Source organism: Eleutherodactylus coqui, chromosome 13, assembly GCF_035609145.1.
Source record: "Eleutherodactylus coqui strain aEleCoq1 chromosome 13, aEleCoq1.hap1, whole genome shotgun sequence".
Taxonomy (NCBI): Eukaryota; Metazoa; Chordata; class Amphibia; order Anura; family Eleutherodactylidae; genus Eleutherodactylus; species Eleutherodactylus coqui.
In genome coordinates, this window is record NC_089849.1 from 87,160,495 (window position 1) to 87,180,179 (window position 19,685).

General features: G+C 45.8%; 1 protein-coding gene across 4 annotated transcripts in view; it reads right to left on the bottom strand.

Moving 5' to 3' along the window:
- The window catches only part of CARNS1 (carnosine synthase 1), a 55,899-nt gene that overhangs the window by 22,242 nt on the left and 13,972 nt on the right, over positions 1-19,685 (bottom strand). Inside the window, exons 1-2 of one of the 4 annotated variants that reach the window (XM_066586876.1) lie at positions 11,577-11,684; positions 3,115-3,314 (exon numbers count right to left, since the gene is read on the bottom strand). The exons of 1 other annotated variant lie outside the window; for it this stretch is intronic. In XM_066586876.1, coding sequence (XP_066442973.1) covers positions 3,115-3,314; positions 11,577-11,681 — 305 coding nt within the window. In that variant the 5' untranslated portion in view covers positions 11,682-11,684. 2 more of the 4 variants (XM_066586878.1, XM_066586882.1) reach the window with 2 other exon arrangements.

Here is a 19,685-nt window from a genome sequence, read left to right on the forward strand (position 1 = left end):
TACTCGCTCGAGTAGTTAGCATTAGCGAGTATACTCGCTCATCTCTAATCACTGACTGTCTGTCCGCTGTCTCTAACACTATGTCCTCTTTCTACCTAAAACTAAACCTCTCTAAAACTGACCTCCTGGTGTTTCCACCCTCCACTAACTGACCTCATCCTGACATCTCCATCTCAGAGTGTGGCGCCACCATAACTCCTAGACAACATGCCCGCTGCCTTGGAGTCATATTCGACTCTGATTTCTCCTTTACCCCCTACATCCAATCTCTGGCCCGAACTTGTCAGCTGTACCTCAAGAACATTGCAAGAATCCGCTCTTTTCTCACTGTGGACTCGCTAAAAACGCTTACTGTTGCCCTCATCCACTCCCGGCTCGATTATTGCAACTCGTTGCTGATCGGCCTCCCCTGCACCAGACTCGTCCCTCTCCAATCCATCCTGAATGTGCAGCCAGGCTCATCTTCCTGTCCAGCCGCTTCTCGGACGCCTCTGCCCTGTGCCGGTCACTGCACTGGCTGCCTGTTAGTTACAGAATTCAATTTAAACTCGCCACCTTCATCCACAAAGCCCTCCACAGCGCAGCGCCCCCCTATATTGCCTCCCTCATCTCAATCCATCACCCAGCCCGGGCTCTCCGCTCTGCTAACGAAACGAGACTGAGCGCCCCTTTATTTCGAACTTCTCATTCCCGCCGCCAAGACTTCTCCAGAGCAGCACTGATCCTCTGGAACGCACTACCAAAGGCTACCCGGGCAATCCAGGACTCCAAAAACTTCAGGCGTGCTCTAAAAACGCACCTCTTCAGGGAGGCATACTGCATTCCCTAAACAAACCCCTTTGTACTCCGCCTGATAACATGCTCCCTGACCTACTGACTGCAATCCCTGCTAGCCATCATAAACTGCCCCTGCAGTCATACCGATTCTGCCATCACACGGCTAAATGTCTGACTATTGTCTATGTGTATAGAATCCCTCACTGTCCACCTCGCCTACTGTGCACATCTCCAGCCCCTTTACCTTCTGTATCACCCCATTACTTGTAGTATGTAAGCTCTGTGGAGCAGGACCCACACCCCTATTGTATCCATCAACTGATTACTATGTAACCGTGGTTCTGTAATGTTTGTACTTTTGTCTTTCTGTATCCCCCCTGTCTATGTAAGTGCTGCGGAATATGTTGGCGCTATACAAATAAAGTTTATTATTATTTTTAGATTTTGCCTGGAACGAGTCCTTACTCGTATCCAGGCTGGTGTCACGACAAAGTAACACCTTACCCGACTTAGCTATTTTTATCACTGGTGCAGGTGGCTCATCGGCACAGATCACGCATACCCCACATTAAAGGGGAGCAGCAGAGCCACCATTGAGAATCATCTCATTCCCTGCAGCTTTATCCCTGATGTTGGTCTGTTCTTGGTCTGCGCTCAGTCTGGGTCACTGCACTGACAACTGATGAATCAAGTGGGAGGTGGAGTTGTCAATACCGCTGGACCCAGACTGGATATTCGCCCATACAACCTCTCATTTGGTTCTCCCATGTGTTTATCTTAAAGCCACATGTTGCATTCGTACAATGTATAAAGGTGGGTGTTACTTACAGATTTTGCATTGAAGCCCAAGCTTAATGTTACACTTGTGCACCCAGCATTGGTATGTTGTACACATATATACAAGTTCAACAAATTTTCTGTGCCACTCATAAATTTGCTTGTGACGAGGCGGCTGTTTTTGGAATTGACATTGTGCTTGACGATGGATTCTGACTTTGAAACTCAAGCACATAAAACGAGTTCTCCTGCGGTGTTACCATTTCCCACAAACTGTAGAAAACAGCGCTGCGGTTTGACAGGAAATGGAACTTACTGGTATGTCATAAAAAACTTTAACCCCTTCCCGCTCCATGACATAGGGGTACGTCATGGAGCGGCGGGTTATGTATGAAGAGAAGTTGCGGGGCAACCTCTCTTCATACAGTGCGGGCGTCAGCTGTTTATTACAGCTGACACCTGCAAGCAATAGCCGCTACCGGCCGTTCAGGGCTATTAAACTTTTAAATGCCGCTGTCAATTCTGACAGCGGCATTTTAATCCCCCGAGCTACGTTCGGGGGTCCCGTACGGCCCCCCCGCGGTGAGATCGGGGGAGCCGTGCAGGTGTCATGGCAGCCGGGGGTCTTCTGAAAGGCCCCAGGGCTGCCTTAGCAGACTGCCTATCAAGCCATCCCCGTGGGGTGGCTTGATAGACTGCCTGTTAAATGGCGGTATGACGTAATGCTATAGCATTACGTCATACTGCAGGAGCGATCATAGCGTCGCATGTTGTAGTTACCCTTTAAAGTAAAGTAACACAAAAAAAAATCAATAAAGTTTTATTAATTGTAAAAAAAAAAAAAGTTATAAAAGTTTAAATCACCCCCTTTTGTCATATCTATTATTACAAAATCTAAATCATAACATAAAAATATGTATTTGGTATCGCTGCGTCTGTAAAAGTCCGATCTATCAAAGTAGTGCATTATTTTTTCTGCACGGTGAACGTCGCCCGAAAAAAAAAAAAAGAACGCCAGAAATGCACTTTTTTAGTTACCCTGTCTCCTAGAAAAAACGCAATAAAAAGCGATCAAAAAGTCGGATGTACTCCAAATTAGTACTATCAGAAACTACAGGACATCCCGCAAAAAATGAGCCCTTGCTCAACTACGTCGACGGCAAAATAAAAAAGTTATTGTGCGCACAGAAGATGACCGCAGAAAATAATTGAAAAAAATTAAATGTCTTTGAAAAAAAAAAAGTGTTTGTGCGCCGTAGAAACAAGATGCACTGAAAGATGGCGAAATGTCATTTTTTTTGGGGGGGGGGGGTTCATTTTACTCCACTTAGAATTTTTTTTACGTTTTTCAGTACATTATATGGTACGTTAAAGAATACCATTGAAAAATACAACTCGTCCCGCAAAAAACAAGCCGTCATACAGCGACGTCGATGGATAAATAAAGGAGTTACGATTTGTTTGAAGGGGGAAGGAAAAAACGAAAATGGAAAAAGAAAAAGGGGCCGCGTCATTAAGGGGTTAAACCTCCGTCTTTTGAATAATGCGTAAATTGTGTACCTGAAAGAAGAACTATAGGGGATCTTCAAAGTGAAGGCCAAGGTGGTCCCCGTGGAGGTAGGAGCACTTTGGGTTGTGACACCTAAACTGGGGGAATGGCTCCAACAAACCCCAGGAACAATGTCCGAGTAGACTCTCCAGAAGAGTGTAATGTTGGGAACACTAAAGACTCTGTGCAGAACCCTGAAACTCCCAGGCCTCTAGTGGAGGATTTGAGGTTGAGGAAGACATATACTAACCATAAGGGTGAGAAAACTATATTATATATACACATACGCATGCATGCATACATACATACATGCACGTGCAACAGAAAGTAAGTGAACCCTTTGGTTTTCTGCCTGATCACCAATGAAATATGGTCTAATGGTTATCTAAGTCACACTTATAGACAAATAGAAACTAACCAAACAAGTAACACTGAAACAGTTGTACTATTTATGATTTATTGAGTAAATTGATTAAACCACCAAACAGGGAGAGAATAAGTGAATGATTGAATTTAATAACCTGTAGCTTCCCCTTTAGCAGCAATCGCCTCCACAAACATTTCTCATTGCTGTAAATAAAATTTTCATAACTCAGAGGAGGAATTTTGGACCATTTTCCCCTGCAAATACGTTTCAGCTCATCATTATTTCTAGGGTGCTTAGCATGTAGCGACTTCTTCAGATTGTTCCACTGCACCTCTATAGGATTCAGGTAAGGAACTGATTACAAAACACAAATCTTTCTTTTTAAGCATTCTTTTATGGATTTAAATTATGTGCTTTGAGTCATTTTGTTACAACACCTAAAGTCTTTTCAGCTTCAGAATGTTTTGATACACCTTTGTAGTCACTGAGGGAACATTGAATTCTAAGTGTCTAGGCGCTGAAGCAGCGCCAAACTATGATATCCGGTTAACAGTTGCTGTTCTGACCAAGCTGTTAGGAGGTGCTGGGAGCAATGGTTAAGTAAGGGCGCCCACAAATGGCAAACAGGCTCCGGCCAGCCCAGACAGATCACCAGTAGAGAGGATCATTGGATCCAGCAACAAGCAGATCCAAGAGTTTCACTGTCCACCATCCAGATACAGGTGGCACCTTCCTTACAGAACCCCGACTCTACCTGGACCATTTCCAGGCACTTAGCAGAAGGAAATTAGGTGTCACAGTGCACATTATGTGTCCTGCCATTAACACCCCAACACCATTGCCTTAGTTGCAGCGGTGTGAAGAACTAGAAACCTGGGCTGCTACAGACTAGAACAGCATCATCTTTAGCACAAATCCAGGTTCAATTTGGGTGCTGACGACGGCCGTGTTCCTGTCTAAAGACTTCGAGGTGAGCGCCTCAATCCTGCCTTTGCTGTGGAGCAGCACACTGCCCCCTGCTGGTGTGATGGTCTGGGGGAGCCATCGCATATGACAGTTGGTCACCCCTAGTAGTGGTACGAGGGACAATGACAGCTCAGCGATATGTTCAGGACACCCACAGCCTGTTGGCAGGGCTTCCAAGAGGCCTTTTCCAGCAGGATAGTGCCCTCCGACACACAATAGGAAACTTATCCCTGCAATGTAAGGAGCAGCAGGACCTGCTCACATGTACGGACCACCTACAGGATACAAATCCCCAACACACAGCAGGACTATAAGATCCCTGGGAAATTCCCATGTTTCATGTCCGATGTTGTGTATCTGATCCGGTGCAGTAAATGTCCTGTTGCCGAGCACTTTTCTAGTCACGGACACAACAAAGAACATATGAAAGTTACTATATTAAAAGGCAATTTCAAATCTCAACATCTTAGAAGAATTTGGGAGTACAAGTTCATTACCATCTTTCACACTGTCAAAACAGGCATCAAGATCTCAAAAGGCTTTACACAACAGTGGAGAATATGATAAATCTATAGCAGAGGTAACACGCTGGCCTGGTGACCCCCTAACACCAATTTAGAGACTATTAGACTTTCACATCCTTATCCGTGGACTAATTCAGTATTTACTCCTCTCCTCATCCTGTATATATATACATACATACATACATACATACGCTTGTTTCGTACAGTTCCGTTAAGCCTGAGGAAGAACCCTGAGTAGGTTTGAAAGCGCATGTATTTTTGTTAGCCATCAAAAGGTATTATATCTACAAGATTACTTGGTTTCTCTTACTTAGAACAGTCACATTTAACTCTACTGGCTAACACGGTACCAAACTTTTTCCATGTTCCCTGTAGTCCTAGGGAAACTAGGACTGCATTCATATTTGACCCCTTGCACCAGTTAGTTAAACGCATTCAACCTTGCAAGCTCCTTCTATGACTGGGCTGCTGAACCATCTAGATTTAGGCACAGTCACTCAGTTTTACAAAAAAAAATCATTTAGGTACTCTAAAACCTCAGAGTCCTTATTCCTAAAGCAGTTCTTCAGGCATTTACTTACCTCTTTAATCCTCTGCTGTCTTTCTGATGTAGCTTACAAATCCTGAAAATGCTGCAATAGAGGTCATCTAGGCCATAATTAAAACTAAGCTTCAATCCTTCACCGATCCAAACGTTGGTGACTCTGAAAATGGATACTTAGGCGGCAACCGATTTTGTGCTGGCTAGGCTAGATTGCAAAGTCAAAGTCCCCTGGTTTGCACCCTAAACTCTTGCAAAGCGGTACAGACTTTGCTGCAGAAGCATTCCTAGGTTGCGGTCCCATAACAGTTACCAGCTAGACGTAACTTCAAAGCTAGGAACAAGACCAGATATCATTGAAGGAAGAGAACTGTGGAGCCAAGACAGGAGCATGTTTAACCCTTTCCAATCCACTGTCTGACGTCTGAAGACATTATAATTTAAGCCTGTACCGCTTCGATGTTGGAAGACGTCTGTCGGGGTTCTCTTACTGTATATTGCCAGCCTCTCTGCTGTCGGAGGCTATCCAACGTGTCACCTCATGCAATACTGGCTTTAGCTAGTAGATAGCGCCGTTGTATAACAGCAGAAAAAGAGTAAGCCCCCTAGGAAAACCAGGATACAAATTGGATTGGAAAGGGTTAAAGCACAGAAGTCCAGGAACAGGCTAGGAGTTACAATCAGGAACATGGAAACCAGAAACTGGAACTAGGAGATACCAGAAATAGCATTGAGGAGCAAGCCGGGGCTGGAATCGGGAGATATCAAGGAGGTACCTGGAGCAGTGCAGCGTCTGAGGAGCAGGCCCACAGACGAGGAGACAGCAGGGTAGATTGTGGCCTTGTCACGGGGGTCTACCATCTCCTCCCCTGGGGGTAGCACGAGACCTGTCCAAGTTACTGCCGGGGGAGTTTCACGGAGTAAACCAAGTAGGGGTTTACCTTAAAGTCCTGTCACTCGTGACACCACTGTTCCTTCCTCTGCAGTGAATTCAAGAAAGTTGAAATAAGTAGTCCACACACAGGGAAACGTTTCATGAGATCGCAGGGAGCCATATAGGTGTCAAGGCAGTCGGGGACCTTCTGAAAGGCCTCAGGGATGTCTTAGCAGACTGCCTTATCAAGCCATCCCCGTGGCTTGATAGACTGCCTACCCGATAGCAGTATGATGTAATGCTATGGCACTACATCATGCTGCAGGAGCGATCAAAGCATGGCTAGTTGTTGTGCCCTCTGGGGACTAAAGAAAAAAAGTAAAAATCAGAACAATAAAGTTGTACCAAATATAAAAAAAAGTAATAAAAGTTTAACCCCCCCACCCCCTTTCGCCAAATTTCTAATAAAAAATCTAAATAGTAAAAGAAAAATACATATTAGGTATCGCCACATCCGTAAAAGTCTGATCTATCAACGTAATGCATTATTTACCCCGCACAGTGAATGTCGTCCAAAAAAAGAGTGCCAGAAATGCAGTTTTTGGTCACCCTGTCTCCCGGAAAAAAATGCAATAAAAAAGCCATATGTATTCAAAAATGGTACGACCGCAAACTACAGGATGTTATGCAAAAAATGGGCCTTCGCACAACTGACGAAAAAATTAAAAAATTATTGTGCGCAAAACATGCAGCCTAAAAACAACTGCTTTCAATGGGGCCACAGCAGTGCCGACCCCATTGAAAGCAATGGGATAGGATTGCGGACTTCTGCCACAGCTGTGACAGCTATGGCAAAGGGGTACTGTTGTATCTTCTCTCCAACGGAACTAGGGGTGGAGACGTGGGTGGGCCACTGTCAGATAGAAGGGATGTCTAGGTGACGCCCTAGCAGCGCAGACAATCAAAGCTGTTGATTGTCTGCTCTGCTGCTAATGCGATGGCGACCCCGCTACTGTCAGTGTGCCCTAGCGAACCCCCATGCTGCTGGCAATGTTGTGCCTCCCAGTTCCCCTGGCACAGTGGCATCAGCCCTCCCAAATATAGGGTCAGTGTGGCCGCTATCCCTGCCCTTAGCGTTGGCTGTGCTGGCATCGCCCTGGTGAGTGTGGCCACCGGCGCACTCCCTGCTCCACTCTCACTATTGTCAGTTCCACGCGGGGGCTTCTCATCTCAGTGCCTGGGCCCGTTGTCACAGTCCCTAGCATCCTCCCTGCTCTGGTGGCATCCCCACTCTCACAATTGCCGCCATGCACGTTCGCTGACAGGAGCGCAGTCACACTCCCCGCTGACCTTCCCCTCTGTGCTTCAGAGTCTGCTTTGACTAGCTGTATGGCTGGATGCAGCACCAAAGCCACAAGAACATCTTCGCCTCGGTGGTCGGAGCAGCGGTTTCAGAAGGGCCAAAGCAGGGCCAAGGTCTGCAGATAGCAGACAATCGCTCACTTCCACCCACCTATGGCCACTTCGGTGAGGGTGTGTCTCCGACTGCCAATTAGAAGCTTCGGACGTTTCTTTGCCTCATGGCTGACAACTCATGTCTATACCCATGCCTCCACCCGTAATTCTGGGGGAGACAAGATACAACAGTACCTGGCAGAGGATTCCGTCATCCCCATGGGGATGAAGGAATCCCCTGCCATAGCTGTCACAGCTGTGGCAGAAGTCCGCGATGTATTCCCCATGTTATCAATGGGGCTGGGGCTGCTGCTGCCGCCACCGGCCCCACTTAAAACAATGAGTGACGTAGCAGTTTTCTTAGCGCTGCGAGGCTTGCGTTTCTACTGGCTCTCGCATCCCAAGAAAACATATCGCTAGTGGATAGGTGCCCTAAGGGTTAAGGAGCTCGTCAGGGCAGCTTATTATGTGGCATGAAGCCAGGAGTTAAGCATTACTTTTCTGCAGAAGCAGGGTGTGGTCGTACAATAGAGACCGAATACACAGGAGTAAATCAGGAACAAACTCAGGCTTGAATGGTCAGTGGGATCAAAGGGCATTCTAACAGCAACGTAAGCGGCACATATGAGTTGTCTAGCAACGCAGCAAAATCACCTAAAGGATGCAGGAGTGGACAGTAGTAGGTAATAGCGCTAACAGTACTATGTAGCATAGTACCTGCATTTGACCCAAGCAAAATTAAAGAACCACTCCTGTGAAAATACATATTTCCAACCCTGACCCCCTCATCCGATTGCCTGTCACACTCTAGATGTCTCCTGTGTATATTGCAGTCACTACCATGCAGTGCAGCCTCCTGTCTGATGCTTATCAGGCACCATCTTGACATTGCTTTCACTGTGTTCTGTGCTATCAATCCCATGATGTATCAGTATAGCATTACATGAGCAGCTACAAACTGTACCATCTTTGCCTGCTGGGAGGACAGTGTAAATATCATTAACCTCTACATTCAACTAAATAAGTTAAAGTTTGTAAGTATACAGTCATGGAGGATGTGTGACAGGAGCCTCTGATCATCAGCAGTAACATGATAGGAGTTAATGTCCCTGCTGAAAAGAGGATGTGTGGTACAGTTTATGTCATTTCATCACACAGGAAGTTCTGGTGAGTCCTTGAGAGAACAAAGACACGTAATTCCTAGAGTGGGTGGTCACCATGAGATAACATGATTCAACTAAATGGCGTTTCTCAGTCAGCAAGGAATAAGTAAACATGGTGATACTAGCCGAGTTATATATAAGGAGGTCATGTGCCGTCATGGCAGAATCACCCGCTGAAGTCTGTGATTAGCTGAGCAGTCACATACACAATGAAGAGCACCCGACCACTGCAGCATCTCTTAGGACTGGTGCAGCAGTAACTGCAGCTCCTGCACTGGGCCATAGTAACATAATATGTTAGACTGAAAAGTACACATATCCATCTAGTTTAGCCTATTACCACCTCCAATGTTGACCCATAGGAAGGCAAAAAACCCCAATGAGGTAGAAGACAATTTTCCCACATTTAAGGGGAAAAAAAATCCTTCCTGACTACAATCTGGCAATCCAAATAATCCCTGGATCACTGACCCTTCTGAATAATCAGTGATATAACATGTAATATTGTAACACTCAAGAAAGGTATCCAGGAACCTCTTGTACTCTGTTAGGGAGATCCCCATCACCACAGGCAGAGCATTCCATAGTCTCACTGCCCTTACAGTAAAGAACCCTCTTCTACGTCCATGTAGAAACCTTCTTTACTCTAGACGTAGAGGGCATCCCCTTGTTACAGTCACAGTCCTGGGTACAAATAGATGATGAGAGAGATCTCTGTATTGTCCCCCTGATATATTTATACATAGTTATTAGAGCGCCCCCTTGTTACAGTCTTGGGTATAATAGATGATGGGAGAGATCTCTGTATTGTCCCATGATATATTTATACATAGTTATTAGAGCGCCCCCTTGTTACAGTCCTGGGTATAAATAGATGATGGGAGAGATCTCTGTATTGTCCCCTGATATATTATACATAGTTATTAGAGCACCCCCTTGTTACAGTCCTGGGTACAAATAGGTGCTGGGAGAGATCTTTTTTATCAGAGGGACAGTACAGAGATCTCTCCCATCATCTGTTTATACCCAGGACTGTAACCAGGGGGCGCTCTAATAACTAAGTATAAATATAACAAGGGGACAATATATTTAAACATAGTTATTAGAGCGCCCCCTTCTTACAGTCCTGGGAGTAAATAGATCACGGCAGAGATCTCTGTATTGCCCCCTGATATATTTATACATAGTTATTAGGTTGCCCCTCAGCCGTCCTCTTTCTTAAGTGAATAACCCCAATTTTGATAACCTCTCTGGGTATTGTAGTCCGCACATTCTATTTATTACGTTCGTTGTCCGCGTTTGTACTCGCTCAAGCTCTAATATTTCCTTCTTGACTACCTTCTTGTGCCCAAAACTGTCCACAATATTCCATGTGTGGTCTGACCAGTGGCTTGTAAAGAGGAAAATGTTCTCATGCACCTCTAGACGTGTTTTGATGCACCCCATGATCTTATTTGCCTTGGCAGCAGCTGCCTGACACTGGTTGTTCCAGTTAAGCTTACAGTAAAACCCCCAAGTCCTTTTCCATGCCAGTGTTCCCTAGTGGTTTCCCATTTAGTGTGTAATGGTGACATTTATTTCCTCTGCCCGTGTGCAGAACCCTACATTTATCATGTTAAACCTCTTTTGCCACTTTTCTGCTCAAGCTCCAAAATTATCCCGATCCTCTTGCAGCTGCATTCTGTCTTCTCTTGTGTTGATATCTTTACATAGTTTTGGGTCATCTGCAAATATTCATATTTTACTGTACAATTCCTCCACAACATTGTTAATATATTTGAAAGAATAGAGCCTAATACTGACCTCTGAAGTCCCCAACTAAAACCAGTGACCCCTTCAATACTCCGCCCTGTGGTACCCTACTAGTAATTTAACCCCTCCAATACTGAACCTTGTGGTACTCTACTAATAACCCCCTGCCTCCCGAAAATTGACCCCGGTGGTACCCTACTAGTAATGGTGACCCCTCCAATACCCCCCCTTATGGTATGCCACTAGTAATGGTGACACCTTCAATACTGCCCCCTGTGGTACCCCACTAGTAAACTCTCCAATACTGACCACTTTGGTACCCACTAGTAATTGTGACCCCCTCCACTACTGCCCCGTGATACCCCACTAGTAACGGTTATCCCTTCAATACGGCTACCTGTGGTACCCCACTAGTAATGGTCATCCTTCCAATAATGCCCCCTGTAGCACCCCACTAGTAATGGTGACTCTTCCAATACTACCCCCTGTGGTACTCCACTAGTTAACCCCCTAAAACTGACCTCTGTGGTATCTCACTAGTAATGGTGACCCTTCCAATACTGCCCCTTGTGGTACCTCATTAGTACCTCTTCCAATACTGCCCCCTCTGGTACGCCACCAGTAACGGTGACCCGATCAGGAGTATGTACCATCCATACCCTCACTCTGCTTTCTATCACTGACCAGTTACTTACCCATTTACACACATTCTCCCCCAGACCAAACATTCTCATTTTATATCAACCTTTTATGCAGCACAGTATCAAACACTTTGGAAAAGTCCAGATACACAAGATCCAGTGATCCTCCCCAGTCCAGTCTAGAACTTACCTCCTCATAGAAGCTGATCAGATTGGTTTGATGAAGGCAAGCCCTCATCATGTGATGGAATATAGATGTATACAAGGGAGGTGAACACGCCGTCCCCGGCAGCATGCACACCAGTAAAGCATATATGGAGGAGCTGACCAAGTGCAAAATACTGATAAACAGCCACTGACGTCAACCACAGATTGTGTACAAGTATAATACTAAGCAGCCACCACCCCAAATACAGCATGTTAAGCCCTTATTGATTGCCAATGTCTTTTGATGGCACCCATTAAGGGGCTTTAATCTGCAGTGCTGGCTTCATTAGAAATCCGGTGCGGGTCTCTTGTTCCGGGTGGAGTGGGGGTGGAGCCGATGCCAACCCCTTGCTCTAATTGTGGGAAACAAAGAAACCTTTGATTACCACTATTTAGCCCTTTACACACTGTGGTCAGTGCAATTGTGGCATTTAAAAGGCTCACAGAGGGAGGGGGCTCCCTAGCTCACTCATTGCCCTGCCATGATGTGATCGCAGGGTCCCGATGGGTTTGCCATGGCACCCGGTGGCTTGAATATAGCTCCGGGTCTGCCAGCTACAGTGGCTATTCTAATATACTGCTATACTGAAGTATAGCAGTGTATTAGATGAATGATAAAATTTGATTACACTGAAGTCCCCTTGTGGGACAAAAATAAAAAGCAAAAAAAATAAATAAATAAATTAATACGTCAAAACCCCACCTTTCTCCCTTTCCTATGTAAAAAAATAAATAACTAAATCACACATGGTATCGATGTAATGACCCAAAGAAAAAAGTTAACATTTAACCCGCACAGTGCACGTCATGAAAAAAGATAAATGGGGCGTGGCCTGGAAGGGGAGCTGGATGGACGCATGTTAGTACAGCTCTCCTCCTAACCTGCTTAGTGACCAAGAAAAGCGACTTAAAACCAGCTCTAAAGACATATTTTCTGCTCTGGGAAGATCACCAACCTCTTACAACATGCCTAGAAAGGCAAACAAGTCTTCACCTAAGAAACTCACCGACTTTTACACTACTCGAGGTCTGGGAGAGGAGCTCAAAGATGGCGGCCCTGAACTCCCGTGCTCCACGAGAAAGAAGACGCACTCAAGCACCCTGCCTGGACCTGTCGGGAAGGATGAGAGCAGCAGCAGAGGACAGAATCTATCCACACCACCAATAGCTAGGGGGACTTCAAGTCCTGCTTCTCCACACGCGATCCCCCCGCCCGCGGTCACTGGTGGCGGAGCTGGCAGCAGCCCGGGCCGTGTGCGCGGGGCCCCCCCTGCCGCGGTCGGCTCCCCTACAGATCTTCTGGAGGCAGACCCTGCTGCGGGCACCGGCGGCCGCGTGAAGCTGGGTCACGGAACTCTCCCCGCCACAACCGACTCACCTGTGGAGACTCCGGCCGCGCTCCATGCTGCGCGGCGGGGGGTGGGGGGAACAGCCCACCTGCTCTCTCCGGTTTTCCTCAGGGACACTCTACTATGCCACCTGCTGTGGGTGCCTCTGGCCACGCGGACTGAGCGCATGAAGCCAGTACCAACATAGCGGGCTCTCCCTGCACTGCTTCAGCCGCTGGGTCTACGATTGGAGCTGCTCTGCGGGCGCTGCCGGCCGCTCATGCCCATCATCTAGAACCCCCGGGGGCATGATAAGCCTTCACCATGAGGTCTTCCCTGCAGGACCACAGAATGTAATACCTGTCGCAAAGGCTGACAACTGCGCCAGCCTAACACACGGAGTCCCCACCATTACGGCAAGTGCTTCCCATGCCAATTCTCTTGCTGGATCCCTGGCTACATTTACTTCTGTGGGTGCTGATAGTAGCCCAGGTCAGGGGGATGGAGCCCCGACTAGTGCAATAAGATTTACTCACACTACCTGTCCTCAGAAGGGACTGACTAAACTTACCCCTGCAGGTGACAAAAACCACCCAGACTGGGCACACAAATCACCTAGCGGCGACTCCTCCGCTACTCGGGTCACCAGAGCCCTGTTCCGCTCAGCGCTGACTAGCAGCTATACCTGTGAAACCCAAATGCAGACTCTGCCTGCTGACTCGCTTGGTCCCTTTGACGGCGGCTCCCTATGCGGAAAGGAAATAAAGACCAGGAAAACGACCATACAAATCTTGCAAATAAAAACAACCACAGCTTCACATCTCATGCATAATAAAATTGGGGGGCCCGGTGCGTCCGGTTGCGCCCGTACAGTGGCCTCGGGAGAGGGGGAGCACCGCCAACCTGCAATAAATCCATCTACATCGGAAGCTACCATGCAAGTCTCTCTGGCAAATTGTGCTAAACCCTCAACCACTACAAGCGACTCCAACCAACTCGACCTCCAGCACAATCCTCACAGCGGAGATGAAAGTTGTATGCAAAATAAAGATACTCCCGCGACGAACAACACCATCTCAATTAGCCGCAACTCGCCACCTCCAAGCAGTAAGAGAGGTGCGCAACACTCACTATCCAATGCAGACATGGCGAAGACTAATAAATCAAACTCTTCAAGCCCGCTGACGCAGCGAGCCCGCTATTCTTCTAACTCCGACCACATGACTAAACTATCACTAGCAGACATGCCAACTTACAACCAAGCAGCCTCTGAAATGTTTATGAATGAAGCAATGCTGGCATTACATACTTCAATACAAAAAGACATCGCTAACAGCCTTGCGGGCATAAGTGCCTCAGTGGAGGAGCTGGGGGAGCGAGTGGACCACACAGAGCGTAAAATGGGAGAATTCGCATCAGCCTACAACTCGTTAGTGGACTCTCACAACAACCTAGAGGAGGAAGTGGAAACCCTACAGAGCAAGCTGGCGGACATTGAGGACAGGAATCGCCAAAACAATATTAAATTCAGAGGTATTCCAGAATAGGCATCCCCTACTGAATTTACTGCATTCCTACAAAGTCTGATTTGAGCGGGCCTTCCCACAGTGTTCCCCTCTAGATCTTACTATTGACCGAGCTCACAGATTGCCGAGGGCTCCAAATGTTCCGTCTTCCTACCCTCGAGACACAATCACTCGAATCCACTTTTTCTATGTCAAGGACCAACTCATGCGGCCCTCAGGACAAAAGCCAGCTTTACCAGCTCCCTTCCAGAACATTACACTTTTTGCTGACCTCTCACAGGCCACCATTATGGCAAGAAAGAAGCTGGCCCACGAATTAAGATACAAATGGGGCTTCCCAACCAAGGTCATCATCACAAAAAATGGGAAAACCCATGTAAAGAATATTATGAAGAAGCGCCCGATGTATTTTAGATTTTGTTATAGAAACAACAAAATGAGTGTTAATTCACCTGGTGCCAGACGAGGATACCCTTAATGAGGCACCTCGCTGACACCGCAGTCCACGTTTACTTGTAATAGGTCCTTAATCCATCCGAAATCACACGGAGAGCCGCAGGATCATTTCACAAGCTACACCGGGTAAGCGGGGCTTGGTATATACAATGCACAAGGTAAAAATAAAAAATCCGCGCTCCAAGGATCAAAGTATTCAAACTAAGTATACGTCCTTTATTAATATTAAATCAGCGAGCAATGCGTTTCGGTAATTATTACCTTTTTCAAGCTCTTAACAAACACATTTAAGACACAGACATAAATAGGGACTTACCTAACCGCGGAATTATTTGCAACCACGCCAAGGAGCTGCTCCGTAATTGAAGGAGGCGGGGTAGAGCCTCCTGACTAATCCTTACGTCACGGATGCACAGCACTTGGAACGCACGTTGTGTTCCACGTTTTTCAATAAAACTTTATTAAGACCGCTGATTGACAGCAGGCTTCGTCCAGCGCTATGCGAGCACTAGCTATAAACTAGTAATAATCTCATCGTTTTCAGTAAAACTCTCTCACCTAGACAATATTCAAAAGACTTAAGGAATAAATATTTAACAAAAGACAAAATAGAACATCTATGCAAGCTAATAAATATATCACGTATTGTAAATTATGCGGTTATAGTCAATTATCATATTAAATATAAATCTTTATATATTATGATAAAACAATTTTAAAATATTACACTCTATTTACCTATAAATCTATATGAAATCTTAAAACCCATGTATTTGCCACACTTGACAAGGGCCTGGAACTCCTGGAGAAATGGAACATTCCCTGCACAATGCGGTCGGACCAAATACAGACCCAGAAAAACAATTCTACCCCCAAGATCACCCAAGAGTGGAGAGACGCAAGTGCATTGCTGATTCTACAAGTTCAGGTTATGCCACATTATTTCTGCAAACTTTCCCCCAAGTTTGCGCAGTATGACTCACTGCACGATTAAGTTTTTGTTTTCATTTACATTAACCTCAATGTTTTTTGTTCCCCTAAAGGTACCTTATTGCTTGTATCTCATAGAAAATGCTTTTTCGCTGTCACATTACCCTAGCTTGCACTATGGGCACTGCTGTCGCCAATGTCTAATCTCTTTAGTGCATTCTTCCTATAGCCCATATGGCATTGAAGATTATGTCGCTTAACGTGAAAGGTTTGAACAGCCCGTTCAAAAGGTCCCTTTTATGGAGAGAAATCAAAAGGTCCAAAGCAGAAATAATTTGCATCCAGGGGTCCCACTTCCAAAAATCGGACACCACCAGGTTAATCAATAGGGACTTCCCCCAAATTTTCTACGCCAATGGCCCAAAGAAGAAAGCAGAAGTCCTCATCGCAATTAAGAAAACCGTTGCCTTCCAGCTGTTACAGGAGGTTCTGGATCATAGGGGAAGGTTTGTCGCTTTGGTATGCAAGATTAATAGCGTGACATTCACCATAGTGAACGTCTATGCTCCCAACACCGCGCGGGTTGCCTTCTTAAACGCTGTCCTCAAACAAATCTTGCACTTGATTAAAGGAAAACTGCTAATTTGTGGGGACTTTAATATCATTCAGAGCGCAGAATTGGACTCCACATCGAGAAGCGGCAGACCTCCCCCCCCCCCCACCTCTCGGAGTGGCAGCGAAGAGAGCATTTATATGATGTCTGGCGCTGTAAACACGCCACTGAGAGGGACTACACATTCTACTCACACCGACACAACACCTATTCCCACATTGATATGTTCTTAACAACTAGATGGCTCCTACCGATGGTGGCACAATGCGAGATACGGAACATATCTTGGTCAGATCATGCCCCGATTACTCTATCTCTCCACATGCCCCACTCGACCTCAAACACCTTTATCTGGAGAAACAATATGCATGTTATGTCCCTTCAAGGCAACATTTCCAACACCGAAAAGCTGCTCACTGAATATTTTACTCTCAACTCTTTCCCTTCCACTAACCCTTCCCTGCTATGGAACGCTCACAAGGCTTTCATAAGAGGCCTCTTTATCCAACAAACAGCACATTACAAGAAGCAACGCAACCACACTAGACCTCTTAACTAAAATCTCCACCTTGGCAGCGATCCATAAAACAAACCCCTCCCTATCGAATCTACTGCCTCTGAAAAAGGCAAGAACAGAATTACAAGCGCACCTTGCAATAGACCGTGAGAACCATTTAAAAAAAACTCAAAATGATACATTAATGGCCAATAGAGTTAACCCCTTGAGTGGCGGGTTTCCTACCACCCTGTCGTGCCCACCAGGGCAGGTTTTTTAAAATGGTCTAATCATTGAATTTCAACTAGTTTTGCAGTTGCGTCTCAAGAGCCATAACTTTTTCATTTTTCCATTGACATGGCCATATAAGGGCTTGTTTTTTGCGGGACAAGTTGTGATTTTTTAAACAGGGGGGAGGAAAAAAAGAAATGGGGAAAAAAGAAAAAAGGGGCCATGTCATTAAGGGGTTAAATAATGTATTAACTTCCTTCTCTGGGTCATTACGACGCACATGGATACCACATGTGTGATTGTATTTTTGATTTTTTACAAAGTAAAGAGAGACAAGTGTTTTTTTTATTTTTTTAATAATTTTTTTACTTTTTTTTTTTTAATTTTTAAAAAAATTTTTTTTTTTTTGTCCCTTTAGGGGACTTCCCCAGGGACCCATCAGGACCCCTGATCACATTCTAGGGGTCCGATGGTGACAGCCCTTTACATGCTGCAGTGACAGCCCTTTACATGCTGCAGTCACATAGACTGCAGCATGTAAAGGGTTAACACAGCAGAGATCGGAGGTTTTCTCTGATCTCTGCTGTAAGAGCTAGTACCTAGCTGTCCTCTGACAGCCAAGCACCAAGCTCTCCCTGCCACAGAGACCATCGGCTTGCTTCTGACAAGCCGATGGTCTCTATGGCAACCTGTAAACAAAGCAGGACATTGCCGACATGTCGGCAATATCTTCTGCTGGTTTTTCAAAGCCCTTGCTTTGTTCTCTGTGGGACTGTGCAGGCAGAGCACACTGTCACAGCTTGTGGCATTGTGCTCTGCAGCTCCCATAGTGATACATAGCCCGGAAATCTTCCGGGGTATATCACTATGGGCAGTGGAGCTCGTCACGGAACTTTTCCGGGCGTGCCACTCAAGGGGTTAAAGCAGCAAGAGCAAACTCTAAAATCCTGTACCTAATATCTCAGACAACAACCAACAAGGTTTATAGTCCACAAGAAATTGCAGACGAATTCAGCAGGTACTACAATTCACTCTACAACCTATCCCATGACCAAGCCCTCCCCCAACTCAATGACAAATTAATCAATACATTTCTCTCAACACTAACTCTCCCATGCCTGTCGCAGGAACAAACTCAAGAACTAAATCTCCCTATCACAACGCAAGAAATAGAACGGGCTATTCGATCATTAAAACTGGGCAAATCACTTGGCCGAGACGGGTTCTCAAATGAATACCTTAAAACATTCAAGCCAATTTTACTCCCTTATATAGGCGATTTCTTTAACCATATAGTGCTCACAGGCAACGCTCCCCCGGAAAATTTAAAGGCAACCATAGTAACCGATTTCAAAAGAGGGTAAGCCTCCTGAGACCCCGGGCAACTTTCGACCTATCTCACTCCTTAATTCAGACATTAAGTTAAATGCCAAAATCATAGCCAACCGATTTCCCATTCTACCTCAATTCATCAAAAATGATCAGGTGGGATTCACTAGGGGGCATCAGGCTCCAGATGGGACAAGACGACTGATCGACCTCATAGCTAGAGCGGGCGCTGCTTGAATGCCTTCTCTGCTCCTTGCTCTGGATACGGAGAAGGCATTCAACAGGGTACACTGGGGATTCATGCGCTGAACGCTGGAGAAATTTGGCCTTTCTGGGCCGATCCTCTCAGCCTTAACTGCCCTATTAGGGGCATCCCTATAGGGACAAATATGCACAAGAGCAATCTATTCGCCGACGATGTAATATTAACCCTAACGGACCCAAAAGCACCACTTCCCCAGGTGGTGCTTATTTTGCAACAATTTGAAGCCATCTCCTACTACAAGGTAAACTCCACCAAGTCACAAATGATGGGCACATACCAAAAATAGATGAAAAGACCCTAAGAACCGCATTCCCATTTCAGTGGTACCCCTCCTCCTTACACTATTTAGGCATAAACTTACCCCCTCAGTTGATGATTTACCTTCAGCAAACTTCTCTACATTGAAAATATCAATACAAAAAGAACTGGACCGTTTGGCCAAGTTCGAGCCTAGCTGGATGGGCAGGATGATACTGTATAGAATGCTTATTCTTCCCCGCATTCTATATTTCTTTAGAACTCTTACTGTGCCCATTCCTGAATCTATTCTCTCAATGTTCCACCAACAAATGAGCGGATTTATATGGAGAGGAGCAAAACCCAAAGTGGCATTCTCAATGAGGAGTAAGCCCTTAAAGTTTGGAGGTATGGGACTTCCCAATCTTCGCAACTATCATAAACTTTTTCTAATAGACCAAAGTAGATATTGGTGCAACACGGAATCAGCCAAAACGTGGGCCTCTATTGAATCATCCTTGGTGGGCATAACCAATTGGAGAGCACTCCTACTAGCAAACTTGCTACAGGCCCAGGGAGTCTTGCAATATCCCCCAACAGTGAAAGCTACCCTACAGGGGTGGAATGCAACGTGCTTTGGGTCAAATCTGGAATCAAACAAGACAAAAAAAATCCCCCTTC